The sequence below is a fragment of the Lontra canadensis genome, unplaced genomic scaffold (assembly GCF_010015895.1).
Source record: "Lontra canadensis isolate GAN:19392208 unplaced genomic scaffold, GSC_riverotter_1.0 scaffold36, whole genome shotgun sequence".
Lineage (NCBI taxonomy): Eukaryota > Metazoa > Chordata > Mammalia > Carnivora > Mustelidae > Lontra > Lontra canadensis.
The window spans coordinates 9,816,434-9,844,396 of NW_022631030.1; the positions used below are offsets into that span (position 1 = coordinate 9,816,434).

The window sequence follows — 27,963 nt, forward strand, 5'->3', positions numbered from 1 at the left end:
CAAGCAAAAATAGCATTATTCTAAGCAATTGGTGGAATAGTAAAAATGGTGTTTCTGAAAGAGCCAACTCAAAACATTTGGTCCAATAAAGCAGGAGGAAGAAGGATTAACTAATATGTTGAAATCATGTATAAACTCTGGGTTTACAGTAATTTCCCCAGTGACTTTGCTGTCCCAAATTTCATTATAGATAAGACTTTCCCTATCAACTGGTAGTAAAGAATCAGCCTTACAAAAAAAAAAAAAAAATCAGCCTAAAAATTGGCTTTAGGGAGTATCTGGGTGACTCAGTCTGGTAATCGCCTGCCTTTAGCTCAGGTCATGATCCCAGGGTCCTGGGATAGAGCCCCACCACAGGCTCTCTGTTCAGCAGGGAGCCCGCTTCTCCTTCTCCTTCTGCAGCCCCCCCCCTTGCTTGTGTGTTCTATCTCTGTCAAATAAATAAATACAATCATTAAAAAATCAGCTTCAGTTTTTAAACTTTGTTCTTTAGTAGTAGTATATTTTGACTTTTGAAAAAGTTGACTTAGTTTTACCACCGGAAACTTAAAAGGATTCCCTTTAAGAAACATGTTCAATCATTTTTTAAAAATTAATGAAAACCCAAGATCTTCTGTTCTTCAAATAGTATCTTTTTTTTTAACTTTAAAGGAATCTAATTTTAATTCCTTTTTCTTTTTTGACAGAACCCACCGTTTCCATTCTTGTTTTCCAGAAGCATTTATTTGAAGCTCCGCCATTCCTTTAGGTTCAGCTTTAGTTTCCGTGCGTTAATAAAATTACATTGAACACATTGTAAAAACAAAACAAAAAAGCAGACAGCTGTTGAATCATAACGTTCCAGGGTCAACCTGGTCATGTGAATTGTGAAAAGCACTGATTTTGAAGCACAGATTCAAACGTGCTTTCCGTATGTTCGGTCGGCTGCGTTCATAGCGTCAATAATAAGATAAATGAGTGGCATTGGCGCTGAAGAGTTACCGATGCTCCCATTTTCTTTAGCGGAGCTTTTGCCCACTGCAGTGTGTGTGTGTGTGTGTGTGTGTGTGTACGTGAGTGTTTGATGGGCGATGGAATTGGCTGCTGAACTTCGTCCTTCGCTCTCTTCCCTACCCTCAGCATTGCTTTTTGGGGGCAGGCGGGTGTGGTTGAGCGGGAGAAAGTGAGGAAAGTGGTTAGGGCAGCTTTTCCTGGCAGATACCTCACAAAGGGGCGAGCTGACAAGGCACAGCAAGGCTGCGTGCTGGGTGTCTCAAGAAAGCCTGTCTACCGCTTGGAAGGGCTGCCTCTGCGGCAGTGGCTGACTACTAGTCAGGCAGCGAGACCCTGCCAGCTTATCCCCCACGATCCCTTTAGGCCTTGGGATGCTCGCTCACGAAGTCCGGGGCTTAAGAAAGGGATATGCTTCGAGAAATGTGGCCGGGCTCTCTCGTCTATTGCAGTTTACCGGAGCACTGCCAAAAACAACTCTTGAGCGAATTCTCATCCTGAACAAGATGTAGCGGTCTGGACCAGACACCGTTTGAGTTTTCATCGAGGATAGGTGGAACTTTATGTTAGGTAACGGTCGATTTTTGCACTTTTCTCCCAAACTGAGTCGAGAAACCTCCTGGCCCTGTTTCCTGGGATTTGTAGATTCGGTTTATTGCTTCGCGTAGTTTCCGCTTCTGGTCACGTGACTGGGGTAAACCCGCCACACCTTCACCCCGCGACTCCTCGGTCCGCAGACCGACACGTCACTCCTCTGCTCTCAAGCAAACTGTTCCGAGCACGTTCTTTCCGCGCTCTCGTTCTCACGAGCGAGCCTATCACAGCTCGGCGGGAGCACGAAGTCCCGCCTCCTGGCTGCTAAGTGATATCTGTATTGTCCAATTAAGAAGTGGGAGCGCGGCTTTGTCCGCGCCTCTGTCTCTGACAGACAGTTCCACAATCCTATCTCTCCTTCGACGTGTGGTAGCGAACCTGAGCCAGCCAATGGGAAAAGGTCCAGGAGGCGGACCAGGCCGCTGCCAGGGTTGGGTGCGCCGCTGAACGGATGGCAGAGAGAGCAAAGCGGATTCCTGAGGAACGCTGGCCAGGTGAGAAGGCCTTAGGCTATAACTTGAGAATTAACTGCAGATGCAGCCCAGGTTGTTGGTGGCGCTGAACGAAGAGCAGGAGGTGGGGCTCTAATGGCGGCGGGTGGCGTGTGTGAAGCGGAGTCTAAGGCCTTGCAGGGGAGGGGGCGTGGGATGTGGGGTGGAGATATCCTGGAATGGAAGGATGTGAAGGTCCGGGATGGGGCGTGCGCTTAGGGCCAGGAGGGCGTGCGAAAGATCGGATCCTGGGACTAGTCCCGTGGAGGAAAGCGCTGAGGATGCTGAGGGGGTGGGGTGCCGGCGGTGGCTGGTGTCAGAGGTGTTGTTGAGTTCTGTGAAGGTGGGAGGCAGGGAGTTGGGACCTGCTAGAGTGAGCAGAAGAGGGGCGTGGGGCGGGGAGTACAAGAGTGAGAGGGTACGAGAAACTGTGTGGGCAAACTGGGCTGGGGAAGTTGCAGTCCTGGAAACTAGAACGAGGGTGGGACTAGGGCGCCACAGCTCCCAGGCACCGTTCGGGAGAGCAGATGCTAAGTGTATAAAAGTGTCTCTGCTCTTATTTACTTTAGCGATATGCTAAAATGACCAGAGAGCACACTAGCAAAACTCTGTTAATGTCCGGACTTAAATTACCAGTTCCCGTACTCAGTTTTCGGGTAGAGGTTCTAGTCCTCTCATTTCCCGCTGACTCTCCTGGGCATGTGGCTCCTATCAGCTCAGTGGTGTAACCATTTTTCTGTTCCAGGCAATCCAGAAAAACAGATACAGACCTGCGGGGTGTGGCAGGTGTATTGAGATCCTGAAGTTAGATGTTTATTTTTGATTGCAAGATAGGGTGTAACGTTGGGGTTTCAATTTAAAAACACATGTAAAACTGCCCCTCTGGGACAGTTAATTATGGGAAAGATGTTGTTGGAGCTAGGAATGTATGATTCTTTATGCCTTCCACCTAGTCCTGTGTTATTTTTTCCTATCTTTTCCTCCAGTAATAGTGAGAAAAAGATTGGGAAGGATGCAGCTTCCTTTTTCCCCTGCAGCCTTGAACAATGTTGCATATCCTTTATTACTATATTCTTAATCTTTTGGCCCTTGATCAGCTTACGGTTTAAGAAGGTAGCACTATATAGCATCTGCCTTCGGCTCTGGTGATCTTGGGGTCCTCAGATCGTGCCCCACATCAGGCTCCCTGCTCAGCAGGGCAGTCTGCTTCTCCCCCTCACCCACTCATGCTCTCTCTCCCACTCTCTCTCTTTCAAATAAATAAATAAAATCTTAAAAAAAAAAAAGGTACCACTATCTTAAACAGAAATAGCTAACCTCCTTCCTTCCGCATTTTATTTTAATCTTATTTTTTTCTTCCCTGTGCTTTTCTTGCTTCAGTAGGAAAAATTCATTTTCTTTTGCCTTCAGATTGTCATCTAGTTCCATGAGCTGTCACTCAGATCAGTGGCTTAAATCAGCGGTGTCAGTTACAGACAAGTCTTGAGACAGGCAGCTGGCATTGGCTGTAGATCTGAGCAGTAGTTGCAGTGTGATATATGGAATTGAAAGTGCAGTGATCGATGTATGCATATCTCTCCTTCTTGAGTGCTTCACTACCTGCATTAGCGAACAGTCATGCTCTTTAGTTGACCCTGTGACCCCACTGGGATTTGGAACTGAAAGAACCTTGTAGCCAGTCAGTTGCTGCTGAAATGCAGGGCAGCCACAAATCAGGGATATTCAATCATGACTGACTTCTCTGATTTCTGTTTTCACCTCTGTACTTAGTATTCATTTCCGGCTTTCTTTCGTACATTTCTGCTTTTTTCTGGAATGCTCTCTTTCTTCATTTAATTATTTTTTTTTCATTATTTCCAATCTTTCCAATTTTCTTTGCATCTCTTCCCCAACCACCTTTTTTCTATTCCTCTGTTTGCTCTTTACTCCCGTTGTACCACAGTATTCTGTACTTGTTCGCTGTGAAGGAGTGGGAAGCAGAATTATGGTGATAGAGTCCAGTCACTCCTTTTGAGTCTTGGCACATAGACCTGACTTATGCTTACTTCCTTGCCAGTCACTCATACCTCAGGCAAGGCTTGGGTGTTAGTGTTAGCTCTGACCCTCTCTGGCATGTTCATTAGCCCCTGTCTCCTTTATGGATTTTTGCCACCATAAAATAAGAAAATGAATTCGATAAGTTGAAAGTGTTTAATACCCTACACTGTTGACTTTTCCATTTCAGCTATTTGAGTGTCATCTGCTGCTACCCACTGATGTCAAGATGACTAAGCTGGGATTTTTGCGGTTGTCCTATGAGAAGCAGGACACACTTCTGAAGCTTCTCATTCTGTCAATGGCAGCTGTGTTATGTGAGTGTGCATGTGGACCTCGCTTTCTCTGGGGATGGAAAGGGGAAAATCTTGAAAAAAAAAAATCAAGAATGGCTTTCTTAAATGCCTGGTTCTTTTCAGTAGATTGTGATGTGTTCTTTTTACTGTTATCCATCAGTATAATTTTTTGAAGACAAGATATAAGAAACACAGGATTATAGAAGTCAGGACTAGAGATCATCTGAGAAAGAATGGGAAACATGCTGTGCTCATTCTCTTTTCTCTTAGGACTGAAAGATATACTGGGGACCCTTGGACACTGAATTTTGTAAAAGACAATTGTCTTCAGTCTAGTTGCCTACTTTAGTATTTCTGAAAATCTCTTCAGAACTTATTGTTTTGTTTGTTTGTTTGTTTGTTTTTAGATTTTCTAGCTCTTGATGAGTCATAAGTATAGTCTTGATTTGCTTTACCTCTTAGTTTGCTCCAAAGTAAAGGTTAGTTGTGGGGAGGGGAGGTCAACATATAGAAAAAATGACCATGTAAGTTGAGTGCAGTATTAATAGGTGAATGCATTGTTCAACGCCTTAATAATAAGGAGTTAAATGTGTCCTGCCTATGTGGTAGGTGTCATTGTCAGGGGATAGTGAAATTCTTTTGTTTCCCCTTTGTGGGAGAGATGGATAAATAATTTATTCAGGGGTTTCTCTCGCTCTCTCTCTCTTCTTTATTTTTTGTTTAAACTCAACCCCCAACATGGGGTTCAGCCTGTGACCCCAAGATCAGGAGTCACATGCTATACTGACTGAACCAGCCAGGAACTGCCTATTTAGGAATTAGTTTATATTTCCTGTGACTTCTTTGCTTGATGATACTGTTATCCCTTTAATACATTAATCTACTATATTTCATGGCAGACTACCATTAAAATACTAACTCTCTTGGTTTTGCAGCATTCTCCACTCGTCTATTTGCTGTCCTGAGATTTGAAAGTGTCATCCATGAGTTTGATCCGTGAGTACCTTTGCTTGGACTGATGTTTGCTTTGGAAAGCTTTCAGGTTCATGGGTTTCAAATTTTACATTCTAATCAGCTCTTGGTGTTGGGGATGTGCTCCCTATATACTTAGAGCAAAAAACCCTCAAGTTTTCCAAAGGAGATAATTGCTTCCTTTTGAGACATTTTTGTTGGAATTAACCAAGTAAGTCTCTCGAACTCATTAGGTGGCTAGGCTAAGAGAAGTCTGGCTGCTCAGTGTGGCCCACAGTGGGTGATACAAATTGAGGGAAAGGGGCCTGGTGTGTGTTTAAGACTCAAAAGAAAAATCACAAGTCTTGAACTTGAGATTTATGACTTTTTGTTTAACAATTTATATGATAGGAATTGGGCCCTATTGGTTAAGTTCTAAGATACTGGAGAGAATTTAAAGCCATGAGTTTGATTAGGGATTTTAGGGGAGTATTCATTTTGTTTCAAGCACTGTTTCACAGTTTATTTCTAAGTCCTTACAACCCTGTGAGATGGAGGTGCTGTTTTCTCCTTTATATAAATGAGGAGACTGAGGCTGGGAGAGGCTGTTGAAGGCTACATGTTTGGAGGAGCCAAGATTTGAATCTAGGTTTGTCCATCTCTAGACACAAGAGTCACTATGTTGTATTGCCTTAAGTTTAGGCCTAATTAAAAATTTGGAAAGCCAGAATCATAGGTTCTTCAAGTGTCATTAATATTTTAAAAATAGGGGGCGCCTGGGTGGCTCAGTGGGTTAAGCCGCTGCTTTCGGCTCGGGTCGTGATCTCAGGGTCCTGGGATTGAGTCCCGCGTCGAGCTCTCTGCTCAGCAGGGGGCCTGCTTCCCTTCCTCTCTCTCTGCCTGCTTCTCTGCCTACTTGTGATCTCTGTCTGTCAAATAAATAAATAAAATCTTTAAAAAAATATTTTAAAAATAGCATCTATCAGCTTATGGAGCATTGATAAAAGTTGATTTACAAATTTGTTATTTTGTGTAGGTATTTGAAAGCACTTTGGAGGCACACAAATACTTTCTTTGGGGCCTCTCAAATCAATTTATATATTTTTTCTCATGAATGAGAAAATATATCCTTTTGTTTCTTTTCTTTTTTTTTTTTTTTAAGATTTTATTTATTTATTTGACAGAGAGAGAGAGAGAGAGATCACAAGTAGGCAGAGAGGCAGGCAGAGAGAGAGGAGGAAGCAGGCTCCCCGCTGAGCAGAAAGCCTGATGTGGGGCTCATTCCCAAAACCCTGAGATCATGACCTGGGCCGAAGGCAGAGGCTTAACCCACTGAACCACCCAGGCGCCCCTATCCTTTTGTTTCTTGATAACAGTCTGTTACAGCTTTTTCTCTGTAACATTGAGGTGAGATGGTCAGGGAAAATGAGACTGTCTGCTTTGTAGCCAGAGACCTAGAAGGAACTATAAAGATCTTGTGATTTGATGCTTTCTTTTGTGGAGCAGGAAACTGAGGCCTGTCTTGTGACCACAGTCCAGACCTCTTCCCACTAATTTATACTTTCTCTGGCTTGTCCTGCCTGCCCTTAGGTAAAGAACATAGTTCTCACATATGTTGACTGCCTGCTACCCTCATCCCTGTGGTTCTCTGACAGTTACCAAAATAACATTCATCAGCAACAAATAGAAGGATAGAGATTTCTGCCATCTGCTACTTCTGCTTACTTCAGCTGCTAAAACTTGACTGACCAAGAAGGAAACAGGATTAGAGGGATGGGCAGGAAAGGTGGTTAGTCATCATTACCTTTAGTAATTAAAAATTCCTTTTATTTATTTATATTTTTATTTATATATTTTTCTTTTTTTTTAACTTTTTAACTTTTTTAATTAAATTTTTATTTGAATGTAGTTGGTACACAGTGTTCCATTCGTTTAGGTGTACAGCATAGTGATTGGACAGGTTTATACATTATGGTGTGTTCAGCACAAATGTAGCTATCATCTGTCACCATAACAATGTTATTAAAATATCATTGAATATATTCCTTATGCCGTGGCTTTCACTCTTGTGACTTATTCATTCTATAATTGGAAACCTGTGTTTCCCATGCTTTTTCATCCATTTAGCCCATCCTCCCAACCTCTGCCCCTCTAAGCATCAGCTTGTTTTCTGTTTTTACAGGTCTGATTCTGCTTTTTGTTTATAATTGTGAGGTCATATGGTATTTGTCTTTGTCATCTGGTCTTTCTTTTAGCCCAGTACCCTCTGGGTCTATCCATGTTGCTGGAAATGGCATAATCTCATCTTTTTATGGTTGTGTAATATTCCATCTGTGTATGTATGTATATGTTTGTATATATATGCCATATCATCCTTAATCCAGTCATATATTGATGGACTCTTAGGTGCTTTCTGTATCTTGGCTGCTGTAGATAATGGTGCAGTAAACATATGGGTGTATATATCTTTTCAAATTAGTGTTTTCATTTCCTTTTTTTTTTTTTTTTTAAGATATTTATTTATTTGACAGAGAGAGAAACAGCGAGAAAGGTAACACAAACAGGGGGAATGGGAGAGGGAGAAGCAGGCTTCCCGATGAGCAGGGAGCCCAATGCGGGACTCAATCCCAGGACCCTGAAATCATAACCCAAGCCAAAGGCAGATGCTTAACGCCTGAGCCACCCAGGTGCTCCTGTTTTCATTTTCTTTAGGTAAATTCTCAGTAGAGGAATTACTGGGTCATACAGTATTTCTGTTTTTAATTTTTTGAGAAAGCTCTGTACTGTTTTCCACAGTGGTTGTACCAATTTACACTCCCACCAGCAGTGCATGAGGGTTCCTTTTTCTCCACATCCTCACCAATACGTTATTTCTTGTCTTTTATATTTTAGCCATTCTGACAGGTGTAAAGTGATATCTCATTGTGGTTTTGACTTGCATTTCCCTGATGATGAGTGATGTTGACCATCTTTTCATTGTCTGTTGGTCATTCTTATTTTTATTTTTTTTTAAATATTTTTTTCTCTTATTCTTTTAAAATAAGAAACTTAAGAGGTTATGTACCTTGGACCTAAAGAATTGTGTCTTTCCATGTATAACTCCAAGCATTTTATATCAAATATTCTTTTTAAAGATCTTATTTTTAAGTAATCTCTACAACCAGTGTGGGGCTCAAACTTAAAACGCTGAGAACAAGAGTCACGTGCTCACCAACTGCACCAGACAGGTGTTCCTCACATATTTTTGTGTAATTTATATTTTTATGTTATTATGTGGGTGACGTACAGAACTATTTTAGATAACATGAGTAGGACTTGTTGTAAGTTTAAGCACTCATTAAGAAGTTTTTGTTACGGGGTGCCTGGGTTGCTCAGTCGTTAAGCATCTGCCTTTGGCTTGGGTTATGATCCCAGCGTCCTGGGATCGAGCCTCATATCGGGCTCCCTGCTCGGCAGGAAGCCTGCTTCTCCCTCTCCCACTCCCCCTGCTTGTATTCCCTCTCTCGCTGTGTCTCCCTCTGTCAAATAAATAAATAAAATCTTAAAAAAAAAAAAAGTTTTGTTACTAAAAAAAAAAAGTTTGTGTTACTTAGTTGATTAAAAAAATTGTAAGGTGTGTGGGTGTTATATCAACACCTTCAGAGGTGCTGATCACTTGAAGTTGTCCTTGTGTACTCCTGTGTGGCATCAAAATGTTCTTTTGTATGTTCCTATCTCTTGGAAAGGGCCAAATTTATTGGTGCCTGCATCTCAGGTGTTTTGTGTTTGGTGCTTCAATTCTCTGACTGGTGCTTATGCCTGCTAATTGTCAGGCTGGTGAAGAACTATCCTGCTTGAATTAGGCTCCAGTGGCAGTTCCTTCTTAGAGAAGCAGTGCGTTAGTTGAGACAAGGATAGAGCTAGAATTGAGGGGACTTAGGGTAATGTAAAATGATTTTCATTCTTGGCATAATTTTTGGTACCAAATTGATTTTTATTAGAGTAATGGTTAAGTTTCTCAGTGGTGAAACCTGAGGAACAAAATTCTCTTCAAATTGGTACAAGTGTTTGAGTACGAAGGGGAGGAGACACACATCATTTCTTTCTTGCCCTAGATACTTTAATTATCGGACTACCCGGTTCCTGGCTGAAGAGGGATTTTATAAATTCCATAACTGGTTTGATGACCGGGCCTGGTACCCTTTGGGACGAATCATTGGAGGAACAATTTATCCAGGTGAGAGGAACAGGATTTTTAAAAAATTTTTTAAGAGAAGGCATTTCTATATTATGGAACAGTTTCCCTTATTTTTAATATCTTCGTTTTGTGGCGACTGTAACTTCATTCTGATTAAGATTCCTAAAAATGGATCTTATGTATACAGGAGAACATGTATGGGAGTTGGGGATGGCTGGATTTTCATAAATTCTGGAATTTATAGGCCTACCACAGTTTCTGTGTTAGTATTTCTGATGGTTTGTCCGGATCTATGTTACCACTTTATTGATACTTTGGTTTTCTCTTTCTCTTTCCCTTAAGTTCATTGTCTCACTAAGATAACCTAATGGGTTTTCTTCTTCCTGTTACAGGCTTAATGATCACTTCTGCTGCAATCTACCATGTACTCCATTTTTTCCACATCACCATCGACATTCGGAATGTCTGTGTGTTCCTGGCCCCTCTCTTCTCTTCCTTCACCACTATCGTCACGTACCACCTTACCAAAGAGCTCAAGGTGAAGGATTTGGGGTGATAGGCTTGGGAATGAATGTTGAACCCCTCTAGTAGATGCTAGAGGGTGGGGGACCAAGGGCCAGAGAAGGGCAGAGAGCCAGAGACTAAAGACAGCTTTGGCTAGGCTGAATTACTGGGTTCACTCCAGCCCCTTCCTAGAATGTGTGGTTTCTCTGTATTAACAACTGTTTGTCCTTAGAACATTTGAAGGTCAAATGTAAATTTCTACATAAGGAAAAGAAAAACATTTAAAATGTGAAGTGTGAGCTTTAGATTTTGAAGTTCTTACAACCTAAGGGAGAGGAAAAACACAGGAAGTGTTCCAAAATGGTTAATATTTCCTACTGGCAGTGCACATTTAGCAGTTATTTGTTGATTTTTTTAAACATTATTTAAAAATTATTAAACCACTGTTGTAGTAGGCTTCACAGTACTGACTCTCTATTTCTAGGTTCCAGATTGCTGATCCTGGCTTCTTGGATGCTATTCTTAGTTTGTGGCTATAATGTCAGGGAGATACCTGAGAGGTGATAAACTAGTAGGAGGTCTTGGGACACTTGAGTTTAGTTTGGAAACCTTTTCATCCTTCTCTTTGCTGCCCTTCTTCCAAATCTGACTCTTTCAACAGACAAGTCCTTACTCGCTTTTGGAGTGATGAGTTATATTTTGTTGTTCCTCTCTTCTGAGCTCACAGATTGCTTTGTGATATTCCAACTTTATTATCCAAGCTCCTGTCAGCTTTAGTCCAGATAGATGATCACCTTTTGGCTTTTTAACTTAGGTAATAATTGTCTTCCTTTGATTGTCCTTGCATACCTTTGAGAGGAGTGACTGTTCAACAGTGTGCAGATACTGTTAGGGATAGTACTCATAAGCCTGGGAATACTCCAGCCAAACAGCCCATTCTGGGGCAGTGTCTGATGTCTGACAGCTTACATGATTTGTCTGTCCTTAGCAGATGTGTATTCCATTTCAGAGAAACTGGTCTTATCGTGGGCTATGGCTTGTGAAGTTTTTAGCTTTCTCGTGCTGCGAACGTTTCTAGCACTTCTAGCATCACTTCTACCTTGGAAACTGTTGGACTGTTCTCTTGGCCCATTTTAAGTAGAATGGACTAGTGGATCCTCGTCTATCAGGAGTGAATGATGTTAACTTCCTGTTACCCCTCTTTTCTTAAAGGATGCAGGGGCTGGGCTTCTTGCTGCTGCCATGATTGCTGTAGTTCCTGGGTATATCTCCCGATCTGTGGCTGGCTCCTACGATAATGAAGGTAAGACTTCAAATGCTGAAGATGATCTGTTCATCTCATTATTCAGTAGATCTTGAGGAAGTGCAGTAGAATATGAGTTCGTATCTGATGTTTAGCAGTAGCAAAAATGGTATCTGGGTGAGAAGATTACAAATGGGAGGAAGGGACCTCAGACAAATTTATAATCTCTCTTTCTGTCATTTCCTCCAGAAAGGTAGCTGGTAATTTTCCTTATGTAAGGCCTTTTGCTCTTCTCTGGATTCATAAAAGTAGAGTTAGTTTAGTGTTGAATGTTACTAATATTTTAACATTGTAATCATTTGCTTTGTTTTAGGAGAAATGAATAGTCTTTTTTAAAAAGATTTTATTATTATACATTTTAAAACATTAATTAATTAATTAATGTTTTAAAAGATTGTATTTATTTATTTGACAGACAGAGATCACAAGTAGGCAGAGAGGCAGGCAGAGAGAGAGGAGGAAGCAGGCTCCCTGCTTAGCCGAGAGCCGGATGCGGGGCTCAATCCCAGGACGCTGAGATCATGACCTGAGCTGAAGGCAGAGGCTCTAACCCACTGAGCCACCCAGGCACCCCCAACTTATTTTTTTAAAGATTTTATTTATTGATTGATCAGAGAGAGAGACAGCACTCAAGCAGGCAGAGTGTCAGGCAAAGGCAGAGAGAGAAGCAGGCTCCCCACTGAGCAAGGAGCCTGTTGTGGGACCTGGTCCCAGGACCCTAGGATCATGACCTGAGCTGAAGGCAGCAGCTCAACGAACTAAGCCACCCAGGTGTCCCTATTATATATTTTTAAAAAGATTTTATTATTTATTTGAGAGAGTGAGAGAGAACATGAGTGGTGGGGAGGCACAGAGGAAAAGGGAGAAGCAGACTGCCTGCTGAGCATGGAGCCAGTGCTCTGGGATCATGATCAGAGCCAAAGGCAGATGCTTAACTGACTGAGCTAGCCAGGTGCCCTAAGAAATGGATATTCTTTTTTTTTTTTTTTTTTTTAAGATTTTATTTATTTATTTGATACATAGAGAACAGACAAGCATGGGGGAGGGTCAGAGGGTGAAGATGCCTGATGCCTGACCCTGGGATCATGACCTGAGCCGAGGCAGACCCTTAACCACCTGAGCCACCGAGGCACCGCCAGAATAGTATTCTTAAACATTGTGCCAGTATGGCCTTTTATTGAATTGTTACTCTGTTCTTTCTGCAGGGATTGCCATCTTTTGCATGCTACTCACCTACTACATGTGGATCAAAGCAGTAAAGACTGGTTCCATCTATTGGGCGGCCAAGTGTGCCCTTGCTTATTTCTACATGGTAACTTTTCACTCCTTTCTTCCACGAGTGTCTCTGTTGGGATCAACTGATAGAAACTGGAAATAGCTCTTGGGCTTTGAGACCATGAATTGGAGGCTAGAAGTCTTTATTGTCTCTTGTGTCCCTACAAAGCCCAGTCCAAGGCAGGTGTGGATATCCATCCATTGTGTAATAGCAAGGTATCGATAATGTTTTTAATTTTTAAAGTTCTCCAGATACCATATGTCCTATGGGTACATATTGGTTATATTTTTTCCTGTTCAGTCTTATGTATTCACTTAGACTTCTCTTAACTGCTTCTCCTTGCTATGAATCCTTAAATCCTCCCTATAACATTATAATCGATTGCATCTGGATTAACCCTGAGGGTTACGTACTTCTTTTGTGATCATGATGGCAGAAGGCATAGAGAATAGGGGATTGAGTTACAGTAATAGGTGTGAATCTGATTTTCCTATTTAAAGAAGTCAGTTATTTAAACTCTTTAAGCCACTTGGCATAAATGAAGTTTATGGTTATTGTAAAGAGATGTTCTTCGTAAGGTCACAGGTAATATCCGAAGTTACAGTGGGGGCCTGAGGAGGAGTACTGAGAGGAACTGTTCTTTTTTATCCTGTCATAGGTCTCTTCATGGGGAGGTTATGTGTTCTTGATCAACTTGATCCCTCTTCATGTACTGGTGCTGATGCTCACAGGACGTTTCTCCCATCGGATCTACGTGGCCTACTGTACTGTTTACTGCCTGGGCACCATTCTTTCCATGCAGATCTCCTTTGTGGGTTTTCAGGTGAGCCCTAGACTGAGTAGAGGTTTTTTTTTTTTTTTTTTTTTAAAGATTTTATTTATTTATTTGACAGACAGAAATCGCAAGTAGGTAGAGAGGCAGACAGAGAGGGAGGAGGAAGTAGGCTCCCTGCTGAGCAGAGAGCCCGATGCGGGGCTCGATCCCAGAACCCTGAGATTATGACCTGAGCCAAAGGCAGAGGCTTTAACCCACTGAGCCACCCAGGCACCCCAAGTAGAGTTTTATCTTCTATGTTCTCTAAACAGCTCCAACTAGCTTGATTTATCTTGGATTCTGATGAAGAGAGTAAGACTTACTCATAGTCTAACCTGGGACTGTCGTGTTAACTGAAGCAACAGAATCATTGGTCATTAAAGTCTGCTTCCAGGGTGCGTTAAGATTTGTTGCATAAAGTTAGAATTGAATGTTAATTTGGCTTAGGTTTGTTGGAGGAGAGACATTTTGAGCTGAGTTGATATAAATGCAAAGTTATTTCCAGTCCTTTTTAATGTTGATGAGTCGCTATATTAGTAATGACCCCTGAACTTCTTGATGGGGCCTGTGTGAAAGTCCTTTAGGAAGCAGAACACAAACGTTTAAACCACATTACTCATAGTGTTAAGACACACCTGTGAAACCAAAGAATTAAGTGGTGTGTTTGATTTCTCATGTAAAATTCTGATAGAAATGGGACTCTTATTCAGAGGTCAGCAGTGTTTCCTTACTGATCACCTGCTGTATGCAATTTGCTAATCAGTGAAATATAAAAATTAAAAATATAGTCCTGCTCCTTAAGGGAGTTATAGTCTTGCAGGGAAGGAAAAACAGGCAGATGTCTATATTCGGTAATATAACAATTCTGGAAATGTAATTCCTAGACCAGCAGTGTCTGGGAACTTGTTAGAAATGCAAGTTCTGGGGGCAGCTGGCTGACTCAGTTGAGCATGCCACTTGAAGATCTTGGGATTGTGAGTTTGAGCTCCATGTTGGGTATAGAGATTACAAAAAATAATAAAAATTTCAGTATTCTGAAGAAGCAAATTAACTCCAAATTTTTTTATTAAAAACATATAAATTCTGGGGCTGCATCAGAGACCCACTTAATCAAACTCTAGGTGAGGACTCCACAGTCTGTCTTAACACTCTCTTCTTTGCTCTCCCCATGGTTATGGTGCTCACTAGTTTGAGAACCATTGATCTAAGCAAAGAAAGAATTAGTAAGTAATGGAAGAGATCTAAAGTGCATTGAACATAGAGGGGAATAATGGATTTCAGTTTGGCAGATCAGGAGGAAGTGGTATTTGCATTGGGCCTTGAGTGATGAGAATTTCTGTGAATGTAAATTGTGGAAAAATGAGAAACTTGCTATCTAGGCTAAAGAAATAGCCCGAGCAAAGGCCAGAGGTATGATAATGATAACGTATGGCAAGCTTTGGAGGACCCCAAGTACTCCTTGGAAAATGCAGTGGGCGAATTAGACCCTTCCCTCCATTGGCTAAATCCTCTGAGCCTCAGAACTCATTTTTTTTTTTTTTAAAGATTTTATTTATTTGACAGACAGAGATCACAAGTAGGCAGAGAGGCAGGCAGAGAGAGAGGAAGAAGCAGGCTCCCCGCTGAGCAGAGAGCCCGATGCGGGGCTCGATCCCAGGACCCTGGGATCATGACCCGAGCCGAAAGCAGAGGCTCCAACCCACTGAGCCACCTAGGCGCCCCCTCAGAACTCATTTGACCCTTTGTTTGGTCCAAACTAGGTCAGGATAATTCAGGTCTAGGCTGGATCCAGTGCTTTTCAGCATTGTCACATACATGCTTTTACCTACAGCCCGTCCTTTCATCAGAGCACATGGCGGCCTTTGGGGTTTTTGGTCTCTGCCAGATCCATGCCTTCGTGGATTATCTGCGCAGCAAGTTGAATCCACAGCAGTTTGAAGTTCTTTTCCGAAGTGTCATCTCCCTGGTAGGCTTTGTCCTTCTCACCGTGGGAGCTCTCCTCATGCTGACAGGTAGGGAAGGCTCACAGCTTGTGTGAATGGGTATGGAACATGTAGTAAACTTCAAAAATATGGGTTATTTCTTGACCACAGAAAGAGTCATTTTTTTCCTCCCAAGATTATGAAGTTCTGCTTCCTCACATTCAGTCCACTTGTCACCCCAGTGTTTGAATTCTGTGTAGAATGTCTTGTTAGAGTAGCTCTTAATGTCAGAAACACGCTTGGTAAAAGGACTGTATCTCACCTTGCTAGTTTTTCTCCTCTTTTTTTTTTCCTTTCTTTTTGGTAGGGTGGGAAAAATCAACACCGCTGGCCATATCCTACAAACATGGTCTTGTCTAATCCCATAGGCACTAACCCATGGCTGTTTAGCATACCATGTTTTCCTCACTTCTGAGCTGATCTGATACTGCCCATGTCTCTATGTATTGTCTACTTTGGAGCAGCACTGGAGGATGGAGCTTAGTTTATAGAGTTGGCCATGGTTGCCAAATTTGACCTAAAACCCTTGGAGGACGCACTTTTGCCTCCCATCTCTGAGTTTATGTACAGCCAGATTTTACTTTGCTAGCGGTGCTGACAAAAAGTACTCTCAACTTTGAAAGAAAGGATGGAATGATATTCTGAAAGTAATGATGGCATTTTAGCAAAAACCTAATCCTTCTCTGTCTCAGAGACGCTTATTAAAATGGAAAATTGTGATTAGTTAGGATCAGAGGTTATTTTGTTTCAGGAATGATGATTGTGAAATGTTTGTTGCTTCTTTGCTGCCAGGAAAAATATCTCCCTGGACGGGGCGTTTCTACTCACTGCTGGATCCTTCTTATGCTAAGAACAACATCCCCATCATTGCTTCTGTGTCTGAACACCAGCCCACGACCTGGTCCTCGTACTATTTTGATCTTCAGCTTCTGGTCTTCATGTTTCCAGGTTTGTCTGCCTTGTTCTGAGGTGGCCTTCTTTTGTAAGAAACACCATTTGAGGGCGCCTGGGTGGCTCAGTGGGTTAAAGCCTCTGCCTTCAGCTCAGGTCATGATCCCAGGGTCCTGGGATCGAGCCTCACATTGGGCTCTCTGCTCAGCAGGGAGCCTGCTTCCCCCTCTCTCTGTCTGCCTCTCTGCCTACTTGTGATCTCTCTCTCTGTCAATTAAATAAATAAAATCTTTAAAAAAAAAATACCATTTGATTTAAATAAGTAAATTACCCTCATCCTTGTGTTTTTTGTTTTTTCCCCTTTACCCTATGCCATGCAAAGGATGGCTAAGCATTTTTCTAATATTTGAGGCAGAGTAGAAGTCAGAAGTTGAACAGTTAGAGATGCTGGCAAGTTCAGAGCCGTATAGTTTTCTGTTCATTTGTGTTATAAGTTAAAATTCAGCTTGCATTTGGATTCAGGTTTTGGTTTTGGTTTTTGAGTACTTTCAGTGTACCTCTCTCTCCCATTCCCTATCCATGACTCTTCTCTGTTTATTCCTTAGCAGTATTGAAGATTGAGAATAGGCATGGCTGATTGTAAAGACTCAGCTACTTATGTTCTAGCCAATCCAGATAGGTTTTTGGATTTACTAGAGGTGGGGTGCTTCCTCCTTTTTTTTTTTTTAAAGTAATATAACTTCTATTTTTTCTTATGAAATTAGGTTGTCTCTTGTAAAAAATATAAACAGGTTTAAAAACAGTAAAAATTTCAGTTCTCACCACATACCTATTGCTACTGTTAACATTTTTATGTATATTGATCCAGTTATTTATTTATTTTAGGGTTGGTTTTTTTTGTTTTTCTGAAAGATTTTATTTGAGAGAGAGTGAGAGAGAGAGCACAAGCGAGGTGAGGGGCAAAGAGAGAAGCAGACTCCCAGCAGAGCAGGGAGCGTTATGCAAGGCTTGATCCTGGGACCCTGGGATCATGACCTTAACCGATTGAGCTGTCCAGGCACCCCTTAGTTATTTTTTTAATTAAAATTTTTTTTTTTTTTTTTTTTACTAATCTCTGCACCCAGCATGGGGCTCAAACTCATGATCCCGAGATCCAGTGTCACATGCTCTTCTGACTGAGCCAGCCAGGCCCCCCTCATCCAGTTAATTTATTGAATAAAAATGAGATGATAAAGTTTCTCCCCAATTTTTTTCATTTTATAAAGATTCATAATTTCTGTTATTGAGTATTATTTTAGAGATATGATATTTAAATATATTATTTGTTTTTATAAGTACAGAGATAAGTAAGAAGGCAAATGGTCCATAATATCTTGTAGCAATATTTTAATTGATGTATTATATTCTATTATATAAATATACTATAAAAATTAGATCTTTTGGGTTGCCTGGGTGGCTCAGTGGGTTAAAGCTTCTGCCTTTGGCTCAGGTCATGATCCCGGGGTCTTGGGATTGAGCCCCACATCAGGCTCTCTGCTAGCAGGGAGCCTGCTTCCCCTTCTCTCTCTCCGCCTGCCTCTCGGCCTACTTGTGATCTCGGTCTGTCGAATGAGTAAATAAAATCTTTTTTTTTTTTTTTTTAAGATTTTATTTATTTATTTGACAGAGATCACAAGTAGGCCGAGAGGCAGGCGGAGAGAGAGGAGGAAGCAGGTTCCCTGCCGAGCAGAGAGCCCGATGTGGGGCTCGATCCCAGGCCCCTGGGATCACGATCCGAGCTGAAGGCAGAGGCCCTAACCCACTGAGCCACCCAGGCGCTCGAGTAAATAAAATCTTAAAAAAAAAAAAATTAGATCTTTTATGTTGGATATTAGGTGTTTTCTGACTTTTTGTTATTTTAAAGAGTTCTGTAGTAAACATCCTTGCGTGTGTCTATGATTATTTATTGTAGCTGCTTACTTCTTTTTATTTTTACTTTTGCAGTTGGTCTCTATTACTGCTTTAGCAACCTGTCTGATGCCCGGATTTTCATCATCATGTATGGTGTGACCAGCATGTACTTTTCGGCTGTCATGGTGAGGAATGCCCTCAGTCTTAACAACATCCCTGCCCCGACTCTGAGGGGCATGGCAGGATTCAGAATGTACTGATGACTGTGCACGTGCTTCCCTCGGAGCATTTGAGGGGCTGAGTTGTAAAGCTGCTCACTGTTGCTGCTCCTTCTCAAGGGTGTATAACGGACTGATACATTCTGGTTATGGGGCCCCAGTGTTCTTGGCTTCATAACCTTGTGTCAGGATGGGGTACGTACACTCTGTTGAAGAAAGTGACTGTGGGCAGGTTTCTTCCCCTTTCTTTCTGTGTGTCTTAAGAAAAGAGTTGACATTTTCCCCTTAAAGCCTTGGGAAGATTGTCAAGTGTTAGATTGTTGAAAGCGGAGAGATTTTATATATTGTAGTAAAACAGTGCTTCTTAAACCATAGTTAAATACATTCTTTAACATACCATTATTTGGGACACATATACATATATAACTGAAAACAGTTTAAGAAATACATACTTCTACTGTAGATATATCAAGTATTTTCTCACATTTTTTCTTGAGAAATCATATTAGTTGAAAACCACTGAAGTGATGTCATGATGTACTAATAGGTTGAAATCTGTAATTTGTAAAACTCTGATTAGACTGTTTTTGCTTGCTTCCTGTCTCTTACAGGTGCGTCTTATGCTAGTGTTGGCACCTGTTATGTGCATTCTTTCTGGCATTGGAGTCTCCCAAGTGCTGTCCACTTACATGAAGAATTTGGACATAAGTCGTCCAGACAAGAAGAGCAAGAAGCAACAGGATTCCACTTACCCTATTAAGAATGAAGTGAGAATTAAGCAACACTAAGAACAGGCTTGGGAAATTCTGTGTGTGTGTATGTGTATGTGTGTGTATATATTGAGTGAGGGAATAGAGTATTGTCATAGTAGTCAGAGTGAACTTGTATAGCCCCTGACTTGTTTTGCTTCATCTCATTTATATTGTGTGTAAGAAGCTGTTCTGAGTTGTTTAAATCTAATTTGCTTTACAATACAATTCTTCCTTGTTTAGGTGGCAAGTGGGATGATACTGGTCATGGCTTTCTTTCTTATTACCTACACCTTTCATTCAACCTGGGTGACCAGTGAGGCCTACTCTTCTCCCTCCATTGTGCTGTCTGCCCGTGGTGGGGATGGCAGTAGGATCATCTTTGATGACTTTCGAGAAGCTTACTATTGGCTTCGTCACAATACTCCAGAGGTAAAAACTTGGGAGGAGTTGGATTGAGGGGTATGGGGAAGTGGGAGACATTTACTGTGATAGTGAATTGTATAGCTTTTAGATGGGTAGAAAACCTGGAGAAATTTGAACTATAGAACCCTGGTGTTGAATGAGCCCTGATGGTCAGCCTCCATTCAATTCAGAACTTTTTCTGTATCCTTACTGGTGTAATCTTCTACACTCTGACAGAGAGGTGATTTTTATCATGAGGTAGACCACCCTAATTGTAAAAGAAATCAGAAAATAGAAGCAAGAAAAAAGTAACAAATTTTCCATGAAGTCATCACCTGATAAGCACTTTCAACGTTTTTGTTTATACCCTTTGAGAATCTGAAGTGATTTTCTTTGCAGAGCTACTGGAAATAACCCTTCTGAGTTAGACTGTTAATCAAAGCAAAGAATTTTTAAACTCTTGTCCATTATATTCTGTGGCTTATATTCCCCCCCATCTTGATATTAACTGCTTTTTGTGTATTGTTAAAGATCATTTATTTACTATAATTACCTCATGACTCCAGATTATTTGGAAATATTACACAGTCCCCTATACCTTCCATCCTATTATGCTTGTTTATATAAGGTGATCTGAGATGAAAGTATTGGGAATGTTGGATTATATAATCTGCCCTGAGATTTCATGATTATATTATAAATGTAGGACCACGTGCCAAGATTTATTTTCTGGCTAGGCATTGCTTCACTTACTTTCAGATGCCCTTCCAGGTCTTTTCTTGTATTTGATTTTTGGAGGCAACAAGCTTATTTTCATTTCCCATTCTTTTTTCAGGATGCGAAGGTCATGTCATGGTGGGATTATGGCTACCAAATTACGGCTATGGCGAATCGGACAATTTTAGTAGACAATAACACATGGAATAATACCCATATCTCTCGAGTAGGACAGGTAAGATGAAGGAATCATTTGAGTGTTTGGTGCACAGAGTCTAGTCGGGAATATTTCTCTCTGAGGGATTATATGACTTGGAATTCTGCTCTGAGAAATGTGCATCTATTTTTCTAGGCAATGGCATCCACAGAAGAAAAAGCCTATGAGATCATGAGGGAGCTTGATGTTAGCTATGTGCTAGTCATTTTTGGAGGCCTTACTGGGTATTCCTCTGATGGTATGTACTTGATTCTATTTCTAACTACAGGTCATAGATTCTAAGAAAACTAGATGAATCTCCAATTTTTCTGTTTGTTTTGTTTTGTTTTACTAATATCAACATATTGCTTGGGGAAGTTCCTAAGTATTTGCAGCTTTAGGGTTTATATGTTTTGTTTGTTTGTTTGTTTCAACAAGTAAGAGGTAAAAGTAAAATTTCTCATATAGATATGGCATGCTATAATTGTCTAAAGACCTAGGAATAGTTCCACAACCAGTAAACAAAGAACATAAAGCTTAATTAGCTGAACCTTTTGTGGTGTTCATTTCACAGTCTGTATAAATCTAACAAACAAAAAGGAATAGCAAAGCAAAATACAGTGTTAAAAAAAAAAAGAACATAAGGCATCTGACAATGAACTTAAGAATTAGCATTTTTAATGGGTTTAAGCCATAGATTTCATATGCCAGTTTAAAATGTTTCGTGTGTGTGTGTGTGTGTGTGTGTGTGTGTGTGTGTGTGTATGGCATATGTTACCATGTTCTCTATGATTAATAGTAAAACCATATTTTTAGAAGACTTGTCAAAGTGTGGTTCTCTCCCTTAAAACAACTTAAACTAAAGCAATACCTTATTTTATACTTGAAAGTGTTGAACACTTTTGAAGGTTTATAATGAAAAGTGGTAGCTACTACCCAGTCCCCAAACCTAAACTCCCTATGATATCCGTTTCCAGAGGCAGTGATTTCTTCAGTTGTTTCTTCTCGTACTTATATTCCTATTTCTAAAAATGTGTATTTTCCTCTATTCTTTGATTATTTTAGATATGCTGTATCCACTTAGAATTTTAGAGAGGAAATTTCCTTCTTTTTATTACTCCCATTTCCTCCTTTTCCACTAGATTCTTCTTAGTGGGGTCAATTTTTAATTTCTGGTTAAATCCAGATAAAGTATTTTCAAAATTGGGACTATGTAAACACTCATTGCTGAGTCAACCATACCATGGTTACATTCTTACCTAAAAGAATGCATTTTGTTTTCCTGCATTTAATAACTACCTCATATTTTTAATCTTCATTTTCTTTGACTACTGCTTCTTAGAGATGTTTAACTTTTAGATTATATGTCTCTATATATACTACATATAAAGTGCCAAGTATAACGTTTAAAGATGATCTCCACATGTGTCTTGTATAAGCACAGGAAGAATGATGATAAGGACATGTGTCCACAGACTTGAACTTCAGCAATTGTACCAGCACTGTTTGTGTGTAATCATTTATAGCCAGCCAAGTTAGATGCTTAACTGACTGAGCCACCCAGGCACCCCTCTTTGGAGCATTTTTATGCTATGTGATACCAGTTCCAAAAACAACATTTTCTAAAGGGATTAACATGCATTTGGGTATAAAAATTGTATTGCATTTATTTGTTTTTTTAAAAAAGATTTATTCATTTGAGAGAGAGCGAAAGAGAGCACAAGCAGGGGAGTGGCAGAGGGAGAGGAAGAAGCAGGCTCCTCACTGAGCAAGGAGCCTGATGTAGGGCTTGATCACAGGACCCTGGGATCATGACCTGAGCCAAAGGCAGACGCTTAACGACTGAGCCACCCAGACACCCCTAAATTTTTTTTTCCCTGTGATGAGAATTTTTAAAATCTCTTAGCAACTTCAAATATATAATGCAGTATTCTTAACTATAATCATCATGTTGTATATTATATGCCCGAACTTACTAATCTTATAACTAGAAGTTTATCACCTTTGACCACCTTCACCCGGTTTCTTCTACCCCCCACCGCCTCCAGCCTGTGGAAACCACAATTCTGGTTTCCGTTTCTGAGTTTGTTTTTTTTAAATTCCACATATAAATGAGATCATACAGTATTTGTCTTTCGCTATTTGATTTTTGCTAAGTGTAGCATAATGCTCTCAAGACCCATCCACATGTTGCAAATGGCTGGATTTCCTTTTTATTTTTTTTCTATGGCTGAATGGTATTCCATGTTACATATGTGAGGTAAATTTATATTGTAGTTGTATTTTTAATTTTTTGAAGAACCTGTGTACTGTTTTCTATAGTGGTTGTATTAGTTTATGTGCCCACCAGCAGTACACAAGGTTACCCCTTTTTCTACATCCTTGGTAGCATTTGCTATCTCTTGTTTTCTCTAGCAGGTATGAGGTGATATCTCACTGTGATTTTGATTTGTCTTTCCCTAATGATTAGTGATGTTGAGCACTTTTTCATGTACGTGTTGGCCATCTGAATATCTCTGAGAAAATATCTATTAAGGTCCTTTGCCCATTTTTAATCAGACTATTTGGGGCGTTTGTTATTGGGTTGTAGGAGTTCTTTATATATGTTGGCTGTTAATTCCCTGTGTTAATACATGGTTTGCAAATATTTTCTCCCATTCCATAGGTTGCCTTTTCATGTTGCTGATGGTTTCTTTTGCTATGTACTCTTCCATTCTTACAACTTGTCAGGTTTTTGCTTCAGACATAACTTTTAGGAAACTACAGTCTCAGTACTCCTGGATAGTTCAGTTGATGCTCTCTGGTGTTTTGTTTTTGGTTCTTTTTCTCTGTGTGATGTAGGTAAGTTTCTGTGCCTCTGTTTTCCATTAGTAAGATGGAGGTAAGAATGCAGACACTATAGTACATGAGGAAAGCAGTATTATATATGGAATGCTTACTTTGTGACAAATGGTATACTAAGTGCTGTACATGCTCTTACTCATTACCCTTTTGTTGTATGTACTCTTGTTTCTCTATTTCAAGTTCAAGAGAGGTTAAGTAACTTGTTCAAGGTCACCCACCTAGAATTGGCAATGCTAAAATTCAAACCCAGGCTGTTTAGATCCAGAGTCTGTTCTTAAGCACTGAGATATCCCCTGGAACCCTTTGCCTTGGTACAGTAGGAACCTTTCTTCTTATGGATCAATAATACTTTTTATACTAACCATCCATTTCCCTAAGGCTTGTGGAGAAGATTCAGAGGTGACATTCTAAGAGAGATAACCTCAGTTGCTGGTGGTGTCAGTATTTATGGACCTTGGTAGTATGGTTGACTTCTCCTAGATATGTTTCGGAGGTTTGTAATTTTGCAACTGTAGGTCAAGAAGGTAGCATGTTAGTTCTGATAAAGTTGCTACTTTCTAGGTCTGTGCTGTCTGATAGAAATACAATGGGAGCCACATACATTGTTCTAAATTTTTTTTTTTTAAGATTTTATTTATTTATTTGACAGAGAGAGAGATCACAAGTAGGCAGAAAGGCAGTCAGAGAGAGAGGAGGAAGCAGGCTCCCTGCTGAGCAGAGAGCCTGATGCGGGCCTCGATCCCAGTACCCTGGGACCATGACCTGAGCTGAAGGCAGAGGCTTTAACCCACTGAGCCACCCAGGCGCCTGTTGTTTTTAAATTTCTATTAGTCACATCAAAATAAGTAAAAAGAAACTAAGAAATGAATTTTAGTAATTCAACTGAATATATCTAAAACACCATTATTTAACCAAGATATTTTACTTGTCTTGTTTTTGGACTAAGTTTTTAGAAATCCAGTGTGTACTTTATACTTAACAGCCCATCTTAATTTGGATTAGCCACCTTTTTTTTTTTTTTTGTTTAAGATTTTTATTTATTTATTTGAGAGAGAGGGAGGAAGGGAGACAGAGCACAAGGGACAGGGCAGTGGGAGAGGGAGAAACAGACTCCCCACTGAGCAGGGAGCCCGATATGGGGCTCAATCCCAGGATTTCAGGATCATGACCTGAGCAAAAGGCAGATGCTTAACTGAGCCACCTAGGTGCTCCTGGACTGGCCATCTTTCAAGTTTCAGTAGCTACATGTGGCTAATATATAAAGTTACTGTATTGGACAGCTCAGACCAACTAATACTTGGGAATAATTTCTAGTGTGACTTAAGTCTGGACGAATAGCTTTCAGAAGTCTTAATAATCTATAGGAAATGTAAATTTTGAGGGAAAAATTTTACCCCCACATTGTATTTCCTATTTTAGAGGACTAGCCATTTCTCATTATAAAAATATTTTGAGGGATTTTCTTAGAAATAGTGGCTTTTTCAAATGTCCCATCATTATGTTGTACACGTAAAACTAATATTGTATGTCAGCTGTACTTAAAAAAAAAAGGAAGGAAAGAAATAATAGCTTTCATTAGGTGATTTAGCTCTAGCAAACTTTGTGACACAGCCGTTCTCTTTCTGCTTTTTTGTAGACATCAACAAGTTTCTGTGGATGGTCCGGATTGGAGGGAGCACAGACACAGGCAAACATATTAAGGAACATGATTATTATACTCCAACTGGGGAATTCCGTGTGGACCGTGAGGGTTCTCCAGTGCTACTCAACTGCCTTATGTACAAGATGTGTTACTACCGCTTTGGACAAGTCTATACAGAAGCCAGTGAGTGATGCATAATAACATTAGTAAGAACAGTAATGTTAATATGTATAGTTTTTTTCATATGCCAGGCACTGCTCTGAGTGCTTAACATCTGTTAACTTGTTTGATCCTTACAACAACCCAAAACATAGATACTAATATTATTTCCATTTTATGTATGAGGAATTTGAGGTACAAATAAGGAACTTAACCTGCCCCAAATCATGGAACTAGTGGCAGAGTTAGGTTAAACTCAGGCAGTCTGGCTCTAGATTCTGTGATTTTTACCATTATATTTCACTGTGTCTCAGGAAAAGGTATTGTAGTGGAGAGAGGAATGAAGGTGGGGTGCAGTGATATAAAGGACTTTTCACTTCTTTCAATAAATGCCCAGAGAGTAATCTGATTAGGTTAAGTCTTTGCTTCTAATTTTAATTTCTTGGTTCTGTACTAGGGACAATGCCTGAAGTGAATGCAGGCCTTTGACTTCTGTTTGGTTCTTCTCTGATCCATGGAAGGGTTACTAGTGTAACACAGAGGCTTCTGGGTAGCAGTCCTCAGGAATGGAAGGGCTGGAAATCAGCCCCCCGTCTTTTTTTTTGTTTGTTTTTTGGAAGAATTTTTTTTTTAAGGTTTTATTTATTCATTTAACAGAGAGGGAGAGTACAAGCGGGGAGAATACCAGGCAGAGTGGGAGGGGGAAGCAAGTTCTTGGTCGAGCCAGGAGCTGGATGTGGGACTCTATCCTAGGACCTTGGGATCACGACCTGAGCCAAAGGCAGCTGCTTAATGAACTGAGCCACCCAGGTGTTCCAATTTTTTTTTTTTTTTAAACGATTTTATTTATTTGACAGAGATCACAAGTAGGCGGCGGGGTGGGGGGCGGGGGGCGGTGCAGTGGGAAGCAGGCTACCTGCTGAGCAGAGAGCCCGATGCAGGGCTTGATCCCAGGACCCTGAGATCATGACCTAAGCCGAAGGCAGAGGCTTAACCCACTGACCCACCCAGGTGCCCCAACCCCCTGTCTTTTAGAAAACATATCCTCCATGGACTTTTTCAGGCATCAGTTTGGAGAGGACTTGAGTCAGGGTAACACTTGATTTGTTCTAACTACCTGAAGTCTTTTTATGTAGGCCCTACTCTCTAAACAAACTTCAGGCTGAGAAATAACATTCCAGTTAGTAGATGATTTACCAGATTGATTTATTCTTTCCTTAGGAAATCAGCACTGTAGAAAGAAGTGTTTCTTCTTATATTTGTCCCTTTCTAGAGCGTCCACCAGGCTTTGACCGTGTCCGGAATGCTGAGATTGGGAATAAAGACTTTGAACTTGATGTCCTGGAGGAAGCATATACCACTGAACACTGGCTAGTCAGGATATATAAGGTGAGCAGATGCTACACTGAAAAAGCAACTCATGTTTGTGGATTGGTTCTAGTATTAAAAATGGGCCACGTATTTTTAATATAGGGACATTTCTAAAGTCAGAAAAGTAGCTTACAACTCAGAATGTTACTATTTTTATTTTAGATTGTTCTTCAAGAGTGGACACCCTAATCTGCTATCATTTTAGCTGTGGTTACAGTGATATTTTTCTAGTTGGGGCTATACTGCTGTACTTGATCTGTTTTTGTGATTATCAGGCCTGGCGGGGGGAAGAAAGGAAGTGTGTTTGTGTTGTATGTGTGTACATGCATGCGTATGTGTATGTATGTGCGTGTACACTACATTTTCTTCTCCCACTGAATAATTCTGGCATAGAGTCGCCCCGAAGTGTGTTACATCTCTTACATAAGAAAAGATTGAGAACCCTTGATGTATTTGGCAGGTAGATCATTTAAACTGCTCCTCAGAGGTATTCCAAAAGGCTAAGCATGGGAGTAGCTGGTTTCAAACCAGCCCTCACTTAGTCACAAAGCCAAATCAGGTAGCAGAACCCAACTCAGGGACGCTCTTCCAATTTGATTTGATTTTAAATATAAAAATGACATCTTTATATTGCAGGTAAAGGACCTGGATAATCGAGGCTTGTCACGGACATAACTGTTACATCCACCTCTGTCTGATATGCTTCGCACTGAGCGTCACATTTAGGACGCTGAAGATGTTTTTTTAAATATGCAGTTTATAACAACCGAGCACGATGGGATTAGTATTGTCTGAAAGTTTTGCCCTGGGCAGTATGGGCTGGGCCAAATGGAGTGATTTTTATAATTCTGAGCAGGTTACCAAATGAAATGTCATGGCTTTACTTTGGTCAATTAAAGGGGGGACCTTTTTTTTTAAAATGTGCCTTATTTGTTTTGACTTATGACTGATTTGAGAAAGGCAGAAATTTGTGCTGGGCTGGTAGGAGGACAGAAAGTAAACCTCATCCATGCTTTTAGCTCCCTAAATGAGACAGAGGAGGGCATTCTGTCTCTGTCAAATCAGGAACACTATCAAAGAGTAGCTCAGATCCCTCTTGTACAAACAGTTTTGTCATTTTAAAAATTGCAGCACCTAACACAATGTCTTGCATATAGTGGGTGTTCAGTAAACTTATTAAATGAATAAATGTTTGTGGAACCAGAGGAGTACAATTTCTGGGCAGGAAAGTCAGCTGTGTTGCCATCTTGTCTTTGTTTGAACATCTCTTGTCCTTAGAGGCTCTTTGCTTTTATGAGGGACAGAAGGTGGCTAGCCACACCTGTTCTCACTAGTATTCTTTGGGACTGGCTAGGTTTTTTTTTGTTTTTGTTTTGTTTTCGAGCAAGGATAAAACAAGTGAGACTCAATCACTTGGTGTTTTGAAGACTCAAGGCAGACAGTGAAATTGTTCTCATAGAGAAAATGAA

At 40.6% G+C, this 27,963-nt stretch overlaps 1 protein-coding gene across 1 annotated transcript; it reads left to right on the forward strand.

The window, feature by feature from the left end:
* Positions 1–1,971: 1,971 nt before the first annotated feature.
* STT3A (STT3 oligosaccharyltransferase complex catalytic subunit A) lies at positions 1,972–27,723 on the forward strand. The gene is made up of 18 exons (XM_032868848.1): positions 1,972–2,078; positions 4,300–4,426; positions 5,341–5,401; positions 9,451–9,572; positions 9,926–10,071; positions 11,250–11,340; positions 12,546–12,652; positions 13,275–13,439; positions 15,262–15,442; positions 16,205–16,360; positions 18,287–18,378; positions 19,023–19,178; positions 19,404–19,592; positions 20,401–20,517; positions 20,635–20,737; positions 24,959–25,147; positions 26,397–26,512; positions 27,131–27,723. Exons 2-18 carry the CDS (start codon positions 4,339–4,341, stop codon positions 27,167–27,169), a joined length of 2,118 nt encoding a protein of 705 aa, XP_032724739.1. The 5' UTR covers positions 1,972–2,078; positions 4,300–4,338; the 3' UTR covers positions 27,170–27,723.
* The last annotated feature ends 240 nt before the right edge of the window (positions 27,724–27,963 follow it).

Coding starts and splice junctions, on each gene's coding strand:
- STT3A (XM_032868848.1), top strand. CDS start 4,339: ATGACTAAGCTGGGATTTTTGCGGTTGTCCTATGAGAAGCAGGACACA. Junction 10,072..11,249: donor ACCTTACCAAAGAGCTCAAG/GTGAAGGATTTG, acceptor CTTTTCTTAAAG/GATGCAGGGGCTGGGCTTCT. Junction 25,148..26,396: donor ACAAGTCTATACAGAAGCCA/GTGAGTGATGCA, acceptor GTCCCTTTCTAG/AGCGTCCACCAGGCTTTGAC.